This window comes from Hemiscyllium ocellatum, chromosome 14 (genome assembly GCF_020745735.1).
Source record: "Hemiscyllium ocellatum isolate sHemOce1 chromosome 14, sHemOce1.pat.X.cur, whole genome shotgun sequence".
In the NCBI taxonomy this organism is placed as follows: Eukaryota; Metazoa; Chordata; class Chondrichthyes; order Orectolobiformes; family Hemiscylliidae; genus Hemiscyllium; species Hemiscyllium ocellatum.
The window spans coordinates 4,678,177-4,696,180 of NC_083414.1; the positions used below are offsets into that span (position 1 = coordinate 4,678,177).

The following is an 18,004-nucleotide window of genomic DNA, read 5'->3' on the forward strand; positions in this document are numbered from 1 at the left end:
GGCCACAAGAAGACCTTAATGTTAATCAAAACATTTGTTTAAAACGATTTGGCATTTTAATTTTTTTTTAAAGAAATGTTTATTTATGTGGGAATTTACACAGTTTAATACGTATTAACCAGACAAATGCTTCTTTTGCAATCAGGCGTAGGAGTTGGTCAGCTCATTGTTGGGTCCAGATGAGAGATGATGGAGCTAAGTGTTACTGGCCCTGGAATGTTACACATCTGTTCACTGGAGGGACAGAGACATATAAACGCTGGGGTCCGGTACTAAAATGCTTTAAACTCACTGAAGTTTTTTTTTCATAATGTAGTTATAATCATAACGGGGCGTGGTCACCAGTTTGGAGATGGTATGATCTCACAAAACGTAATAAATATCCAATACTTGTCCTGAGTCAGAGGGTCATGAGTTCAAATCTGAATCCAGGAACGAAAACACAAATCAAAGCTGACACTTCTAGTGCATTACCTGCGGTACTCAGAGGTGCTGTCTTTCGAATGAGATCAATCAATCATTTGAATGGACAAAGATCCCAAGGTGCTATATTGAAGAACAGTGCAAATGTTCTTCTCAGTGTTTATCCTTCCATCAGCATCAGGAAATTAGTTAGTTGTCACATGCCCCAGGAGCTTGCAGAGGGCGATTGGGTTTTGCATCATCATTACAGCAGTGACTCGACTCCAAACTGCTTTGTTTACTAAGCAGTTTGGAATGCATTAGTTGCTAAATATGATACATAAGTACAAAGACTTTTCTTTTGAGTATTGTTTTTGTGATGTTTGAATGATAAATATTGGACAGCATGCAAATAGGAGGAACAATCCTAAACCCACATAGGGACACATCCTTTTAAACACACTCGTATTTGACACACCAAAGGGAACATGTATATGGAGACCGCAGGAGATGGGAGAAGTCGTCAATGAATATTTCACTTGTGTTTACCGTGGAGAAAGACATGAAGACTTGGGGAAGTTAGCGGTCATATCGTAAGGGCAGTCTATGTCACAGTAGAGGTGGTGTTGGACATATTAGAATGTATGAAGGTGGATAAATCTCCTGACCAGATATATGCAAGAACACTGCAAGAGGCTGGAGCAGGAATTGCAGAGGCCCTGGCTGACATTTCTGCACCAGTATTAGACCAGTTGAGGTACTGGAAGACTGAAGAGTAACAAATATTGTGGCCTTTTCAGGAAGGGCTGCAAAGAAAAACCTAAGAACTATAGACCAGTGAGCTTAACATCTGTGGTGGGTAAATTACTAGAAAAGAATCTGAGATATGGGCCGGGTGCAGGCAGATGGGACTAGATTGGGTTGAGATATCTGGTCGGCATTGATGGGTTGGACCAAAGGGTCCATGCTGTTTCCATGCTGTACATCTCTATGACTATCAGACATTGCAGCAGGACCTTGACCAGCTGGGGAAATGGGCTGAGAAATGACAAATAGCGTTTAATATAGTTAATTGTGAAGTCGTGCATTTTGGAAAGTCAAATCAAAATAGGAGTTTCTTGGTGAATGGTAGGGTCTTAAGGAGCATAGTGGAATAGAGGGATTTTGGAGTTCAGATGCACAGTTCTCGGAAAGTGGAGTCACAGGTAGACAGAGCAGTGAAGATGGATTTTGGCACACTGGCCTTCATCAGTCAGGGCATCGAGTATAGAAGTTGGGAAGTTATGTTGCAGTTGTACAGGATGTTGGTGAGGCCACATTTGGAGTGTTGTGATCAGTTTTGATCACCTTGCTATAGGAAGGAAGGTATTAAACCATAAAGAAATTTACAAGGATGTTGCCAGGATTCAATGGTTGAGTTGAGTTATTGAGAGAAGATAAGCAGCTAGGATTCTTTTCTTTAGAGCGTAGGAGACTGAGGGGGGATTTTATAGAGGTGTACAAGATCATGAGAGGCATGGATAGGGTGAATGCACAGTCTTTTTCCCAGGATTGGGGAATAGCAGACTAGAGGGCATCAGTTTAAGGTGAGAGGGGAAAGAATAAAAGTCAACCCAAGGGTCAACTTTTTTGGTAGTAAGCACATGGAATGAGTTACCGGCAGAACTTGTTGAAATAGGTACATTAACAATATTTAAAAGGCATTTGGACAAATACGTAAATAGGAAAGGTTGAGAAGGATATGGGCCAAGTGCAGGGAAATAGAGTTAGCGTAGGTGAAAAAGGCCATGACTCTATAGTACGAGACCACAGAGGGATTTGAAAACAAGAGTGATTATGTACCAACTTAGCCCTTTAACTCAGCTTTATCTGGTATGTACACAAACTAGGAAATAATCAAATTTAAATGTCTGACAATTCTGAGCATGAAAGATCCAGGAGCTGGTTCGAATCTTAGGACAACAGATGTGAAAATACTTCAAGGGCTCTCTCTAGTGGTTTAATTGGTAAATGCATCCAGCAGTGAGATCAGAAACACAAGGAATCCATTATTCTCAAGTCAGAAATAAGTTTTGACTCTAAAATGATTAATAAACAAATTCTTATATTTAATTGGTTGCATTACCAAGTACCTACATGCCATTTTTACTTTCAGAGCAACGGTTTCCTATTTTTCTATCCATAAATGCAGCCTGAACTGCTTAATATATCCAGCACCCACAGTATTTTTTACATTTTAAAAATCCATGTGTTATTTTTGGCCTGTAACACTGTCACTGTTTATTAGTTGGGTCTATGGCCAAATATGATCAATTAGGAGATGTGGTACAATCAAGAAGCTGTCAGAGACATTCAATTTCTTACCTGGAAACAGTAGGAATGGAGGTACTTTTCAATCATTTCCAGGTAAAGGTGACAAGTACCTGACGAGTGTTTGATGAAACAGTGAACAGAGTTTCACTCGACCTTAGCTTCTGCCTCCAAGTAACTCGTGTCCCCCCCCCCCCCCCCCATCCACACAAATACCCACCAACTCATTCCTTGCAATGTCATCCCACTCCGCAAACCTCTTATTGCCATCATGGTAGGTCAAAACAATTTAAAGTTAACTGTATTCTTCATTTGTCCCATATAAAATTGACAATTTCAATCGAATAATTCTGCTATTTTCCAACAGTTTTGGTTCCTGCCAGTTGTCTTCCCAACTATTAGACTGTAGTCATCATCCTGGGAACAATTGAGCCTGGGCTGATTTGTTTTTCTTTGCCAAGGACAGTTACAGCTTTACTTTCAGCAATTAGCTGACTTCATATATAGTGGAATTTGGCAATATAGTAGAACTCTCAGACACTTGATCTTTAGGGAAAACTGATACACTTCACACTGGTAGTCAACAGTCATTTTGCTAGATGGCAGTAACTAATCATTTACACTAACTATACACACAAATTACATAGGCTAAGGATTTCAGTTGTGGACTTGTGTGCATCTAATGTCACTGGCAACAATGAGCTAGAGAGAAATCAGCAAAATAAAACAATTTTAACCATCAGTTTTTCAAAGAATAGCAATTCTTGCATTCACCTCGTGGCTCCAAAAGACATCCTAAGGCAAGAGTTTTGGAATTGTACTTACAAATGTAGGAAACAGCAGGAAATTATGCTAAGCAAGAATCCACAAACGAAATCGCCAGATCAGCCACGATCAAATGGCAGAGCAGACTCGATGGGCTGAATGGTCTAATTCTGCTTCTCTCTCTTATGAGTCTTATGCTTTTTTTAAATAGCAGAGATTCTGGTTTCATCAAAATGTTAGAGAATCTAAATGAGTTCAATTGTGAAGTGTATCATTTACTGTTCTACAATCAACAAGAGGCAAACTATAAAAGTGAATTGCACATTTCTCATCTTCTGCTCCCCAAACTCTTTCTGGGTGCTGAGGACTGCTGGCTGCGGTATTTATGTGCACATACACACGTGTACAATCTCCCTTGGTAACTGACTGTTTGTAGACAGCAAGTACTCAACTGACCATCTGTCATGTGTGTTAGATGGTACACCTGCTACCAAATCTAAAATGGACCTCAGCTGATCGTTAGACACGCATTTCCCTGCAAAAGCTACTTTACAGCTATCAGATATCTCAAATGTTTCTCTTTTCCTCACTGCAAGCAGACTTCTTGATGCATGTACAGTGTTCAATATGCCTTGAACTATTCCTTCCTACCTCTAACTCAATCCTCCCTCAGATCACCCCAAAGTACAAGAGTGAGAGAGATGGAAATCATCAGAGACACAGGAAATTTGGTTTTGTTGTACTTTTAATTTTTGCTCCTTCCATTTAAAAAAAATCTACGTGTGTTGAAAATTTGTTTTAGACATTGGGTGAGTAGAGTGGGAGAAAGGTATGAGTGTGGAAGCTGAGTTAGGGTGGGAGAGACCATACCCCAAGGAACAGCCTTGCAGAGCTTTGGAAGTTCCACAAAGATTTGCAGTAAAACAAAACAGCCTTTTCTTATCTGTGTTACAAAAATTTTTTTTAAAAAAATCAAATGATTACAGACTCAGCTCCTCAGATTGCATCTTGCTCCATGCCAACAGCCACCCATATTTTCCCCAGCCCTCCCAACCACTGGTGCCCTTTCCAACACCATGTTCTTTTGGCAGCTGCTGTCAACACCTCAAACTAGTCAGGGTCAAGGGGAGCAGATTGCTTAAGAATTGAAAAGAACCATCTCTCCCACATGCCGTAAAAACTTCAATCCCTGAAGCAGTCACTGTCCCCTGACCCATTTATACTTGACTCTTGTTATACATCAAAAGAAAAAGAAACAATTGATTTAATACCATCTGATCTTGCATTTACAGGAGAGGAGGTGATTAATCAAATGCACACAGGGCTTTGCTGATTGCTACTACAAGGTGTCCAGGATAACATCGATCTTGGACACCAGGTCTTGCCGCTTGGAGGACAGCTGTTTGTCGCTGTCTATGTATGCGTCCTTCTTCACTTTGCCAGCCACCAGCCGTTCTGCCTCTTGAGAAGCCTTCAGTGCCAGATCCTTCACCTGGCCATCCAGTTTTTGGATCTCGGCCACCTGTGGAAGAGAATCAGCCAGTGAGTTCTGCACAGCCCAAACCTTCCACCTCTCCTGAACAACACCCACCCAACAACACATCATAGCCATCAAGCAAAATGACTGTTCACTAACAGTATGAAGTGAATCAGTTTTCCTTAAAAATCAAGCTCATCCCGCCGGAGTCACTAACACTTGGAATATCATGTCCAGTTCTGGTTGCCCTATTATAGGAAAGATACAGAGGCTTTGGAGAAGGTGCAAAGAAGGTTTACCAGGGTGCTGCCTGGACTGGAGGGCTTGCCTTATGAGGGGAGGTAGACTAAGCTCGGACTTTTGTTGCTGGAGAGGAGGAGGAAGAGAGGTGACCTGATCGAGGTATACAAGATAATGAGAGACTTGGTTGGAGTTAATAGCCAGAGACTTTCCCCAGGGCAGGATTGACTGGTATAAGGGGTCATAGTTTTAAGATATTAAGAGGAAGGTATAGAGGAGACGTCAGAAGTAAGTTCTTTACGCAGAGAGTTGTGAATGCATGGAATGCATTGCCACTGGTGGTGGTAGAAGCAGAGTCATTAGGGACATTTAAGCGACTGCTGGACATGCACATGGATAGCAGTGAATTGAGGGGTGCACAGGTTAGGTTATTTTATTTTAGATTAGGAATAATCCTCAGCACAACATCGTGGGCTGAAGGGCCTGTTCTGTGCTGTACTTTTTTATGTTCGATGATAACTACTAATGGAACAAAACACCCCAGGTGGAACAAGAAGGTGGTTCTCATGGAGAAAGGGAGCTCAGAGAAGATGAAGGGAGATAGGAGACAATGTGAATTCAAGGTTGAGCAGAAGAGAACCATTTAGTAGAGTTTGGCATAGGGAAAGGAAGGAAGGAAGTGACAAGTTCTCACTCTCAGTAAGAGAAGCCCAGGAGTTCCTCTCACGTTGGTCAGCATACAGAAGGAAGAGGACAGTGTGGTTTAAGGAGTTGGCTTGTATTAAAGAGAAACCAGGACATTCCAGGATGATCCCACTAGTCATCTATAGATCCTTACAGTAACTACAATGTAGGGCAAAACAAACAAGAGAAATGTTGGGTCCTCGTAAAAAAGGCGTGGCGATAATCATGAGTGACTTCACATATAAACTGGAAAAATCAAAATGTTAACGGTAGCCTGGATGAATGGATCATTGAATGCTTGAGAGAGTTCTCAGAGCAGCATATTGTGGGACTAACCAGGGAATAGGTTACATTAGACTTGGTATTATATAATTAGACATATTATAACATAAGGGTACGAAATTGCTATCACTAATAAAATGGCACTGAGCAAAATGATGGAGCTGCAGACTAATAAATTTCTGGGTCCTAACCATAACTTCACCATAGGGTCTTCAAAAAGGTAGATATAAAGGTAAAAGATGCATCGATGTTAATTTTCCAAAATTTGCTGGACTCTGGAAAGGTTCCATTAGACTGGAAAGTAGCAAACTGAATTCCTCTATTCAAGGAGGGAGGGAGGCAGAAAACAGGAAACTATGGCCAGTTTTCAGTTAGCTTAATGTCTATTTTAGGGAAGATGTTAGAATTATTATTAAAGAGATTGTGACAGTGTTCCTGGAAAAACTCAAGGTAAGTAGGAAGAGTCAGCACAGTTCTCTGTGGAGGAGAGGGGAAGCCAGTGGACATATTCTACCAGAGTTTCAGAAGGCTTCTAACAAGGTTTCACATAAAAAAAGGATCATTGCAGAGAATAGAAACAAATTGTGTAGGGATAGAGAGAGAAGTCCCCCATTAACCGTGCTGGGCCCTCACTTTTTACATAACTTTACAGTAATGACTTAGATAAGCGAAGGCATGATACCTACATTTGCTGGATGACAGGGATAGGTAGGAAGATACATTATGAAGACACAAGATTGCAGTCCAGTTTAGATAGGGCAAACATCTGACAGAAAGAAAGTATCATGTGACAATAAGAAAGCAGAGTATTACTAAAATGGAGAATAACCCACTGAAGTTTGATGTGCAAAGCGATCTGTGTGTTCTAATACGTAAGTCACAAAACATTACTATGCAAGTACATCAAGTAATTAAGGCTAATGGAATACTATCCTTATTACAGGAGGAATTGAACATTACAGGTTAGAGGTTATAAAGGATATTGGTAAGATCATATCTTGAATACTACGTGTAGTTTTGTCTCTTATGTTTTGGAGGCAGGAAATTAACTAGCTTGATCCCTGGAACAAGCAGATTGTTCCATGAGTAAAGGTTGGACAGACTGATCTTGTTTTCATTGGAGTTTAGAAGAGTTGAAGATGACTTGATTGAAGTACACCACTTCCTGAACAATCTTGACATGGTGATTGTGAAAGGGATGGCTCCTCGTGGGTGAGTTCAGAACCAGGGTGCACTCTCAAAATAGGGGTTTGCCATTTTAGGACAGATGAGAAGAATATTTTCCTCACAGCACTGAGACTCTTTGGAACTCTTTGCCTCAAAGCAGTGGAGGTGGGTCATTAAAGTATTTTAAAGGCAGAGATAGACAGACCTTGCATAACAAAATTCCAAGGTTACCAGTGGGCAAGTGGGATTCAAAACACAAACTGATCAGCAATAACCATTATGAATGGCAGAGTAGGTTTGAGTGGCTGAACAGCCTATCTTAATTCAATATGTTCATATGATCCTGTTAAGAATCTTTTTGAATACAGCTGGACTGGAGAATACATAGTGAAAAACTGTCCTCCAAACAAGGGACCCACAGCCTTCGCGAGTGAAAGACAGGATACAAAGTAGATTTCTTTCAATCCCTTGCCTCCCCCAATGAATTCAATGGATTTTAGGATTTAACTTCAGAAATGTGTAGATTGAAAAAAATGTGTTGCTCAGTTTCCGAATAAATCAGCTCATTAAAAACTAGCAGTTAGCTGTCTCTGGAGTGTTATGGGACAGCGTGGAAAGGGCTTTACTTTCAGGTTAAAAAGAGTAGATGTCCCATTCTGTCGTGTTCTGGGTGGGTTTGATGGAGACAGTGTTGAGGGAGCTTTACTTTTAGTTTACATCTACTTTAAAAGAAGAGTAGAAAAGCTTTGCATATGACCCCACTGTGTCCCTCTCCTGGGAGTGTTTGAATGAGGACTGTGTCACGGGAGCATTACTTTCAGTTTAAAATAGTAGAGAGGAAAGCTTTACTCTTACTTAATCCTGTACTTTAACTGTCCTGGGAGCATTTGATGAGGACAGCATACAAGCAGCTTTATTTGCAGTTTAAAAGGGGAAGCTTTACTCTGTATCTAGCCCTGTGCTGAACCTGGCCTTTAAATGATGGAAACGTGACTTCAGTAATGTATCCCAGGTTACACGAAGCACAAATCCCTTACCTTCTCAGCCAGATCTGATCCTTCAGCCTTTAGCTTGGATTGCAGGGAGCTTATGTCAGCAGAAAGCCCTCGGTGTTCTGTCTCCAGGGTCTTGCGGCCACTGTTCAGTGTGCCAACATCCCTCGACTGCTTGTATTTATTCACAGCTTCTTCAAAATGGCGATACAATCCCAGTCTCTTGTTCACCAAAGTCAGAACCTGCTCTGTAATTGATGCTACCTTCATCCTGGCTTCTGCTGCTGGGTCCTGCATGGGCAAGAGTGTGGAAACAAGTGAGAAATAAAACAAAAGAAAGAAATGTTGCTTGCAATGTTTAAAATAAAAACTGTGTGCTTCAAATTGGCCTGCCTATAATTTAATGTCTCCTTAGGCTCTAGAAACGAGGAGGAAGAATATTAAAGAGAACAAAGCTAATTCTGATTCAGCAAGTTTAAGAAAAGGTGTGGTGATGCAATCTTAGAAATTAACAATACAACCTTTATCATAGTAAATATCCCCAAGACAACTCTCAGGAATGGCAGCAGTTGGAGTGGGAGGAGCGACAGCGAGTACCAGAGACCTGACGGGAAGGTAAATTTGCAGAGCAGGCACAGGACTGCTGGGTAAGTGAAGCTTTATATTTTGGTGGTTGCTTTACCTGAAACACTACTTAGGTCGTGTCTCCCACCTGTCTTCCTCCTCTAACCAAAAAAAAGTTCTGTACGCCAATTAATAAGTTGACTGGTTTATTTTTTTAAAAAACTTTTTAAGTAATTTCGTTGCGAATTTAGAATAGTGTGAATGGAGGTTAGGGAAGTTGAATATTCCTCCTGCAGAATGTGGGTCACCAGTAGTGCTCCTGCTGACTGCATTTGTGGGATGTGCCCCCAACTCCAGCTCCTCGGAAACCGCATTAGGGAATTGGAGCTGGAACTCTGGATCATTCGGGAGGTGGAGGGGGTTATTGAGAGGACTTACAGGGAGGTAGTCACACCTCGGGTAAAACAAGGTAGATGGGTTACCATCGAGGGCAGGAAAGGAAACCGGCAGGCAGTGTAGAGATCCACTGTGACCGTTCCCCTCAACAACAAGTATACCATTTTGGATACGGTTGTCGGGGAGGGGGCAACGACTTACCAGGAATAAGCAATGGGGCACAAGTCTCTGGCACACAGTCTGTCCCTGTTTCTCAGAAGGGAAGAAGAGCAGAGCATTAGTCATTAAGGACTCCATAGTAAGGGGGACAAATAGGAGGTTCTGTGGGAACGAGAGAGACTCATGTTTGGTGTGTTGTCTCCCAGGTGCCAGGGTACGTGATGTCTCTGATCGTGTTTTCAGGATCCTTGCAGGGGAGGGGAAGTTACCCCTAGTTGTGGTCCACACAGGCACCAATGACATAGGTTGGAAGAGGGATGCGGATTTAAAGCAGAAATTCAGAGAGCTAAGGTGGAAGCTTAGAGCTAGAATAAACAGAGTTGTTAGCTCTGGTTTGTTGCCCGTGCCACATGCTAGTGAAGCAAGGAATAGGGAGAGACAGGAGTTGAACATGTGGTGCAGGGAGGGTGGGTTTTGGATTCCTGGATAATTGGTGCTCTTTCTGGGGTAGGTGGGACTCTACAAACAGGATGGTCTTCACCTGAAGCAGAGTACCAATATCCTTGGGGGAGGGGGGGTGTGGGAAAGAGAGATTTGCTACAGCTCTTCGAGTGGGTTTAAACTAATTCAGCAGGGGGGATGGGTACTGAAATTGTAGTTCAAGTAGATGTAAGAATGAGAGTAGTGAAGTCAGAACTAAGATTTCAAGGTCGCAAGAAGTTGGTTTGAAATGTGTCTACTTCAACGCCAGAAGCATCCAGGATAAGGTGGGTGAACTTGCAGCATGGGTTGGAACCTGGGACTTTGATGTTGTGGCCATTTCAGAGACATGGGTAGAGCAGGGACAGGAATGGTTATTGCAGGTTCCAGGATTTAGATGTTTCAGTAAGAACAGAGAAAATAGTAAAAGAGGAGGTGACATGGCACTGTTAGTCAAAGACAGTATTATAGTTGCAAGGTAGATGGGTTAGAAATAGGAAAGGAGAGGTTACCCTGCTGGGAGTCTTCTATAGGCCTCCAAATAGTTCCAGAGATGTAGAGGAAAGGATAACAAAGATGATCCTCGACAGGAGCAAGAGTGACAGGATAGTCACTATGGAGGACTTTAACTTTCCAAATATTGACTGGGAATACTATAGTTCAAGTACCTTAGATGGGTCAGTTTTCATTCAATGTGTGCAGGAGGGTTTCCTGATACAGTATGTAGACAGGCCAACAAGGGGCGAGGCCACTTTGGATTAGGTACTGGGGAATGAACCCGGCCAGATGTTAAGATTTGGATGTAAGTGAGCACCTTGGTGATAGAGACCACAATTCGGTTATGTTTACTTCAGTGATGGAAAGGGATAGGTATATACCACAGTAAAGCCTTTGATAAGGGTTCCCAAGGTAGGGTATTGCACAAAATATGGAGGCATGGAATTTAGTGGTTTGGATCAGAAATTGGCTAGCTGAAAGACAACAGAGGGTGGTGGTTGATATTCATCCTGGAGTTCAGTTACGAGTGGTGTAACGCAAGGATCTGTTTTGGGTCCACTGTTGTTTGTCATTTATATAAATGACCTGGATGAGGTCAGCAAAGGATGGGTTAGTAAATTTGTGGATGACACTAAGGTCGGTAGAGTTGGGGATAGTGACAAAGGATGTTTCAGGTTACAGAGGGGCGTCGATAAGCTGCAGAGCTGGGCTGAGAGGTGGTAAATGGAGTTTAATGCAGAAAAGTGTGAGGTGATTCACTTTGGAAGGACTAACAAGAATGCAGAGTATTGGGCTAATGGTAAGATTGTTGTCAGTGTAGATGAGCAGAGAGATTTGTGTCCAGGTACACAGATCCTTGAAAGTTCCACACAGGTTGATAGTTGATAGAGTTGTTAAGGAGGTATATGGCGTGTTAACTTTTATTGACAGGGATTGAATTTCAGAACTATGGGACCATGCTGCAGCTGTACAGAACTCTGGTGCGACCACATTTGGGGTATTACATACAGTTCTGGTCACCGCATTATAGGAAGGATGTGGAAGGCTTGGAAAGGGTTTAGAGGAGATTTACTAGGATGTTGCCTTGTATGGAGGGGAGGTCTTATGAAGAAGGACTTGAGGCTGTTATTGTTAGATAGAATGTTAAGAGTCGACTTAATTGAGACATAGGATAATCAGAGGGTTAGAAAGGGTGGACATGACCGCCTTTTTCCTCAGATGGTGATGGCTCGCACAAGGGGACATAGCTTTAAATTGAGGGGTGATAGATATAGGACAGATGTCAGAGGTAGTTTCTTTACTCAGAGTAGTAGGGGCAAGGAACACACTGCTTGCAACAGAAGCAGACTCGTCAACTTTAAGGGCATTTAAATGGTCATTGGATAGGCATATGGATGAGAATGGAATAGTGTAGGTTAGATAGGCTTCAGTTTGGTTCCGCATGCCAATGCAAGATCGATCGAGGGCCGAAGGGCCTGTACTGCGCTGGAATGTTCTATGAATAATTATGAATCAAATCTGACAGCAAGTCACAACAAAAATTTGCTCAGAGGTTAGCTTTAAGCAGCATCCTAAAAAGGACAGCAAGGTACAGGTGCAAAGAAGTTGAGGAATAGAATTCCAGAGCTTATGGCCCAGGCAGCTCCACTGCTGGAACAAATAAAATCCAAGATATTCAACAGGCCAGAACTGAAAGAACACAGTGGTCTTTAAAAGTTTGTCGGTTCGAAGAACGATACAGATTGGGAAATGAGGCTCTGGAGGGATTCAGAGATTAGATGGGTTTGAGTTGACAAAATGCTCTCGACAATCACTGACTGTTCCAAACTGCTTTATGAGTAATGAAGAACTTGTATAAAATAGAGCTCCCATTGTAACATTGGAAATATGGCAGCCAAATTGTACACGGAGATCCTACAAACAGCAACAGAATACCAATAGGCTGCTTTTGTGTTTTGATGAAGGGATCGATAGTTATATGAGATACAGGGGTATCTCTCTGGTTCTTCCTCAAAATAATAACTTCAGAATCTTTTATTTCCACCTGAAGGGGCACGTGGGGCTTTATATTTAATGTTGCATCTGGAAGATGAACTTCAACAGGGCAGTAGTCCTTTGGTACTGTACTCTTATCAGCCTTGATTTTTATTGGACTCAAATTCAGGAGTGAACCCACAACTTTGTAGCTCAAAGGCAAAAATGTTACATGATGGCAAAAGCACAAACTTAGTGGGAGATTACAAAAACAACTTTTTGACAGTCAAGGAGCAAAATCTAGCGCATAAGCACCTGTGGGTGATGGGGAACTGGAATTTGCAACAATAGGATATGGGCAGCTGAATTCTACACAAGCCAAACTTTTCTGGGGACCAACTTAAGAAGCAGTCCCATGACAAAAAATGTCTTAATCATTTAACAGGCTCACCTTTGTGATGGAGAAGTCCAACCGTACATAAATTATGACGGTGAAGAAGAGAATGTAGAAAGCTCCAACCACAAGAAGCGGCTCCTGCAACATCAGGATCCTGTTGAACGTGTAGTGGACCTGAGGAGAGGGAGAGAAAACGTGAACACACGCCTGAGCAACCAATGTGGTCATTATTGCAGACAATTTCCTCATAAGTTTCACGCAACACCCCTGCTCCTGCACCAAACCAATCACACCTACAATGGAGGGCACTGAGTCACACATTAGCACATCCTTGATCTCTACAAAAGGTGACAACCCAGATGAGCCACCTGTCAGAGAGCAGTAAAGGGTCTCAGCCAACTTTCACGAAGGGTAGAAACAAAGTTCCTGGTCATAGGTCAGTGTCTACTGCTACAAACTACAGGTACGTCTATTCTTTTAAGCTGGACTGAGATGCCTTGTTAGTCAAATGGGCCACTGTTAAGCAATGTATTGACGCTCTGATCATGATGGATGTAGGTTCTGAATGTGAGCTGCACATCTGCTGGGGTTGTGGGGAGATGGAAGAAGAGAGGAGGGGAGGAGAGGAGGAGAGCAAGAACGCAATAGGACACGCCTCATTCCCAAAGCCATGATGATCGTTGTGTAAACCTGAAGGAGTTAAAACACCAGCCCAGGTAAACTGTTTTGTTAAATGGCAATGGCTTTGGAATGGCCCATGGGTGGACAAACACAGCCTCACTATTACCAAAGTCAGGTAACTGAAAGGCTAAGAGAACCTGGTATCACAGACATCAGTTTCAGAAGCATACATGAATATCGTTAGTACCAAAGCAGGAACCTTTTGCTCACTGTACATGATGCCAGTTCTCACCTTCCCACCCCACTCACTGTATCAACCATGAGGTGCCACAATCACAGGTAACCTCCCATCTAGTCAACTTACTACAATATCCTGAATATGTTGCTCCACCAGGTTAGACTTGTGAGCAATAATTACAGGCCGTCCAAAAGTGTCCAGGTAAGTATAGTGAAGCTCATCAGGCTTTCGATCTATCTCATATGGAGTGTCCACATGAATGTTCCTGTGGAATTGAAGGGCAAAATGAACTATTTAGAATTACATGCTCAAGGCAAGGAGGATAGTGCTGGAAAATGGAATTCTCCATTATTTCTGCATAGTATCTCTCCAACACTCTTGGATAGGTGCAGTGCATGGTTACATTCAGAGTAAAGCTTCCCTATCAAACACTTCCAGGTTAAGTACAGCAAAGGGTTAAATACAGTAACGCTTCCTCTGCACAGTCCTCAAAAGACTCCCAGGACAGGTACAACACTGGACTAGATAAAAGGTTCTAACTAGATTTGCTTAATATCTGTCTCAGCCAAATCATGGTGCACCCCTACTACACTCCCTTTCCCTTTCTCCCACCAACCACCACAAGAGATTACTCATTTCCCAACCAAACCTTTTGCAGTTTTGGAAGCGCATAATCACAGCCTGAAAAATTGCATCTAAATCTAGATGTATAACATCCACAATTTAAATGGTCATGTTAAAATTGTTATTCTGATGATATATAGGGAATTTCTGCCCCTTTGAGCGGTATGTATGATCCCGATGATGTGCAAATTTACAAAAGACCCTTGCAGCTATGTGGTCATAACTTTGGCCAGCGTACCAAGACAACTTTCTCTTAAAATTTATTTGTTGAACATAGGCATTGCTGGCTCGGCCAGCATTTACTGTCCATCCTTTATTGCCCAGAGAAGGTGGTGGTGAGCTGCTTTCTTAAACTGCTACAGTCTATGTGCTGTAGATAGATCCACAATACTGCTTGAGACAGAATTCCAGGACTTTGACCCAGCAACACTGAAGGAACTGTGATATATTTCAAAGTCAGGATGGTGAGTGGCTTGGAGGAAAACTTGCAAGTGGTTGTATTCAAGGGAAGACAGAACTCAGTTCCCTATGGAGATTAGGATGGTTTACAGCAGAAAAGGTTAAGAGGTGAGAAAGGCATTTGTAAATCACAAAGGTGCTGGAGGAGGAAATCAGGAGCAACGGTCTCCGGTGAGTAACAGGTCTTTCGGAACTCTGGGTGAATCTTGGTTCTCCACCTAACTCAAATGCCTTGATGAAAGACACCTCAAAATAGTGGGAAAAGGGGGAGATCAACTTTACACATTCAAGTCAAAAGATCTCTACACTTAGAGGAGGCCTAACTCAAAGATACTAGCCAGTAAATTTGTTAAAGGAGATGACTGAAGGCAAGTTTTAAGGAGCACCTCAAATGAAGGAGACAGAGTGAGTGGTGAGATTTGTCTCGGGAGGAAACCCCAGAACTCGGTGCCCAAGTAGCTGACAACACAATCGTCCACTTTGGAGTGATTAAAATGAGGTGATCAAGAAGACAGAATTTGAGGAACACAAATCTCAGAGGTACTAGAATTGGAACTGGTATGGAGAGACGAGAGGGGCAAGGTCATGGAGTAACTTAAAAGTAAGGATGAGAATTTTAAAACTGAATGATTGTTTAACTGGGAATTAATGTACAACAGTGAGAACAGGGGTAATAGAGTGTGTGCTGGTGAACACTCATCTGTCTGAAGAGTGCAGGACTAAGTTTGGCACTGGGCTAGAATAATGAGAGAGCCCTGACCAGACGTGGACTGGTGAATATTGTGGTGTAGTGGTAATGTTGTGACATGAGTAATCTAAAGACTCAGGTTTATAGTTTCAGGACATGGATTCAAATCCCACCATGGTAATTGGTGGAAATTAAACCAATAAAAACTTAGAATTGAAAACTATCCCAGTGATGGTGACCATGAAATTGTGAGTGACCACCGTAAAACCCTTGTCCTTACCTGGTCTGGCTGACATGTGACTTTCAGCAATGTGGGTGACTCTTAATTGCCCTGTGACATACCTTAGTAAACTACTCAGTTCAACAGCAATTAGTGAAGGATAACAATGCTAGTCTTGCCAGCAATGCTCAAACCCCAAGAAAGAATAAAGGACATTGTTGGAGACCTGTGCTTCCTTTGCTGGATGCAGTACGTAGAACACCCAGGAGGGACACAATTCCAGCCGTCAAGAAAATAGTCAAAACAATTTCCAAATGACCCCCTTCTGTAACATCTGATCAATCACTCACCTCGTTCCCTCTGGTAGGATGAGTTTCACAGTCAGAAAATCAATTACTTGATCATCGAACACATGATCAACGAACCTCATCTTCAGTGCATACTGGTCACCTGGCAGAAGACAAAGTGTAACAGACATGGAATCAAATCAATTACAACACGTGCTGAAGTGACCAATTTCAGTAGTGAAGCAGGCTCCAGGAATGGAATGCATGGTGATTGAAGAGAGCCAGACACAGAGCCAGAGACATCACCCACGCAGACTGATGTGATGCAAGTGCGGGCCAGTCATTTGGCAGAGGTACTACTTGGAAGGCTCAGCAAAATTTATTGTTTGCAGGAGAGTAGAGAGAAAAAGAACAAGAACTGGGCTTTTGGGGCATTTTTCCCCAGAGTTAACAGGCTTCAATCTGGCCCTCAACCCTATCTCAGCCACCATCCACAAACGTATTCCGTTCAGGCTGATTACCATGGGTACCTCCACAAAGTATTACCACAGGTAGGGCGCAAAGAAAATTTCCAGGTAGATGCTGTATACAAACATCATACAAAGCATCATACAAACATGCTCAGAACAAACATCACTCATCGTTAGACCTCTCTTCCCCACTTAAGAAGTCAGGACTGATACTAACCGAGATTGTAAAGATACTCATAGCTGGGCAGGTTGTATCCAATGACATAGTGAGTCTTCCAGCCGCCAAAGAGTGGAAAACGTGGACGGACCTCCATCTCCACAGAATCATCCAGAACAATCAGGTGGCTGGTGGAGATGTTTCCAATATCATCACGATAGTATACGTCCTGGGCTGCAGCAGGCAGGATGGTCTGCAAGAAACAGGAAATAGCACTAGACTCACTCCTCTTTCTGAAGAATATTAATGAATCAGGCATGCATACATACAATTTTGAAGTTTGCAGATGATACAGAACGTGAAAGAACTAAGTTGAAGATAGTGACGAACGTCAAAGAAGCAGAGCGTAAGTGGTGGAATGGGTGAATGAGTAAGGGAGGAAATTCAACCTTGAAAAAGTTTGAGGCAATACGTTTTTGTAGGAGGAATGTGGATAGACAACACAAGCTGAATGATGTAATTCTAGAGGTAGAGTTCAGTTCCACTGAGCAGCCTCATATAGATTACTGTAATCTTTTGCAGAACAGTATAGCACAAATGGTCCATTCAACCCATCAAGTCTGCATGAGATCAATCTAGATGGTTCAGTTTAATCCCTGAACCACCATTTACCCCAAACCTCGCAAGTTATTTTCTTCTTGAAGTAACCGTAACAGTAAACCGGGCTAGCAAAGTCTGTAGAGCATCACTGTTAAACAAGTCCTGATGAAGGGTCCTGCCCAAAATGTCAACTCTCCTGCTCTTCTGATGCTGCTTAACCCGCTGTGCTTTTTCCAACTCCATATCTTATCAACTCTTGTTGAAGTATTTCTCCAATTCCTTTTTGAACTAATGAACTTGTATTCACCACTTCAAATCCTAAAAAGCAGCTTTTCCTTATGGATACTATGATTCTTTTACCAATCACCTGTGTTAGGTTATCAACCCTTTAGCCATGTAAACAGTTATGTCCCATTAGATTCTCTACATTATGGAAACAGGCCCTTCAGCCCAACAAGTCCACACCAACCCTCTAAAGAGTAATCCACCCCCAGACCAATTCCCCTACCCTACATTTACCCCTGTCTAATGCACCTTATACTATGGGCAATTTAGAATGGCCAATTAATCTAATCTACACTTCTTTGGATTGTGGGAGGAAACCGGAGCATCTAGAGGAAACCCACACAGACACGGGGAGAACGTGTAAACTCAATTCAAGTTGCCCGAGGTGGGAATGGAACCCGGGTCCCAGCGCTGTGAAACAGCAATGCTAACCACTGAGTCGCCCATTCTCTAAATCTTGCAAAACATCAAATTTCCAAGGAGAACTCAGTCTCTGCACAAAACTAATCTCTCATCTTAAGCATCATTTTAATTGACCATCTATAAATCCTGGTCATCCATGAGGGAT

At 42.3% G+C, this 18,004-nt stretch overlaps 1 protein-coding gene across 1 annotated transcript in view; it reads right to left on the reverse strand.

Annotated features, from left to right (window-relative positions):
• Positions 1–4,204: 4,204 nt before the first annotated feature.
• The window catches only part of rpn1 (ribophorin I), a 35,592-nt gene continuing 21,792 nt past the window's right edge, over positions 4,205–18,004 (reverse strand). Inside the window, exons 5-10 of the mRNA XM_060835326.1 lie at positions 16,612–16,804; positions 15,988–16,087; positions 13,773–13,911; positions 12,842–12,961; positions 8,365–8,610; positions 4,205–4,999 (exon numbers count right to left, since the gene is read on the reverse strand). Coding sequence (XP_060691309.1) covers positions 4,817–4,999; positions 8,365–8,610; positions 12,842–12,961; positions 13,773–13,911; positions 15,988–16,087; positions 16,612–16,804 — 981 coding nt within the window. The 3' untranslated portion in view covers positions 4,205–4,816. The remainder of the gene's footprint in view (positions 5,000–8,364; positions 8,611–12,841; positions 12,962–13,772; positions 13,912–15,987; positions 16,088–16,611; positions 16,805–18,004) is intronic.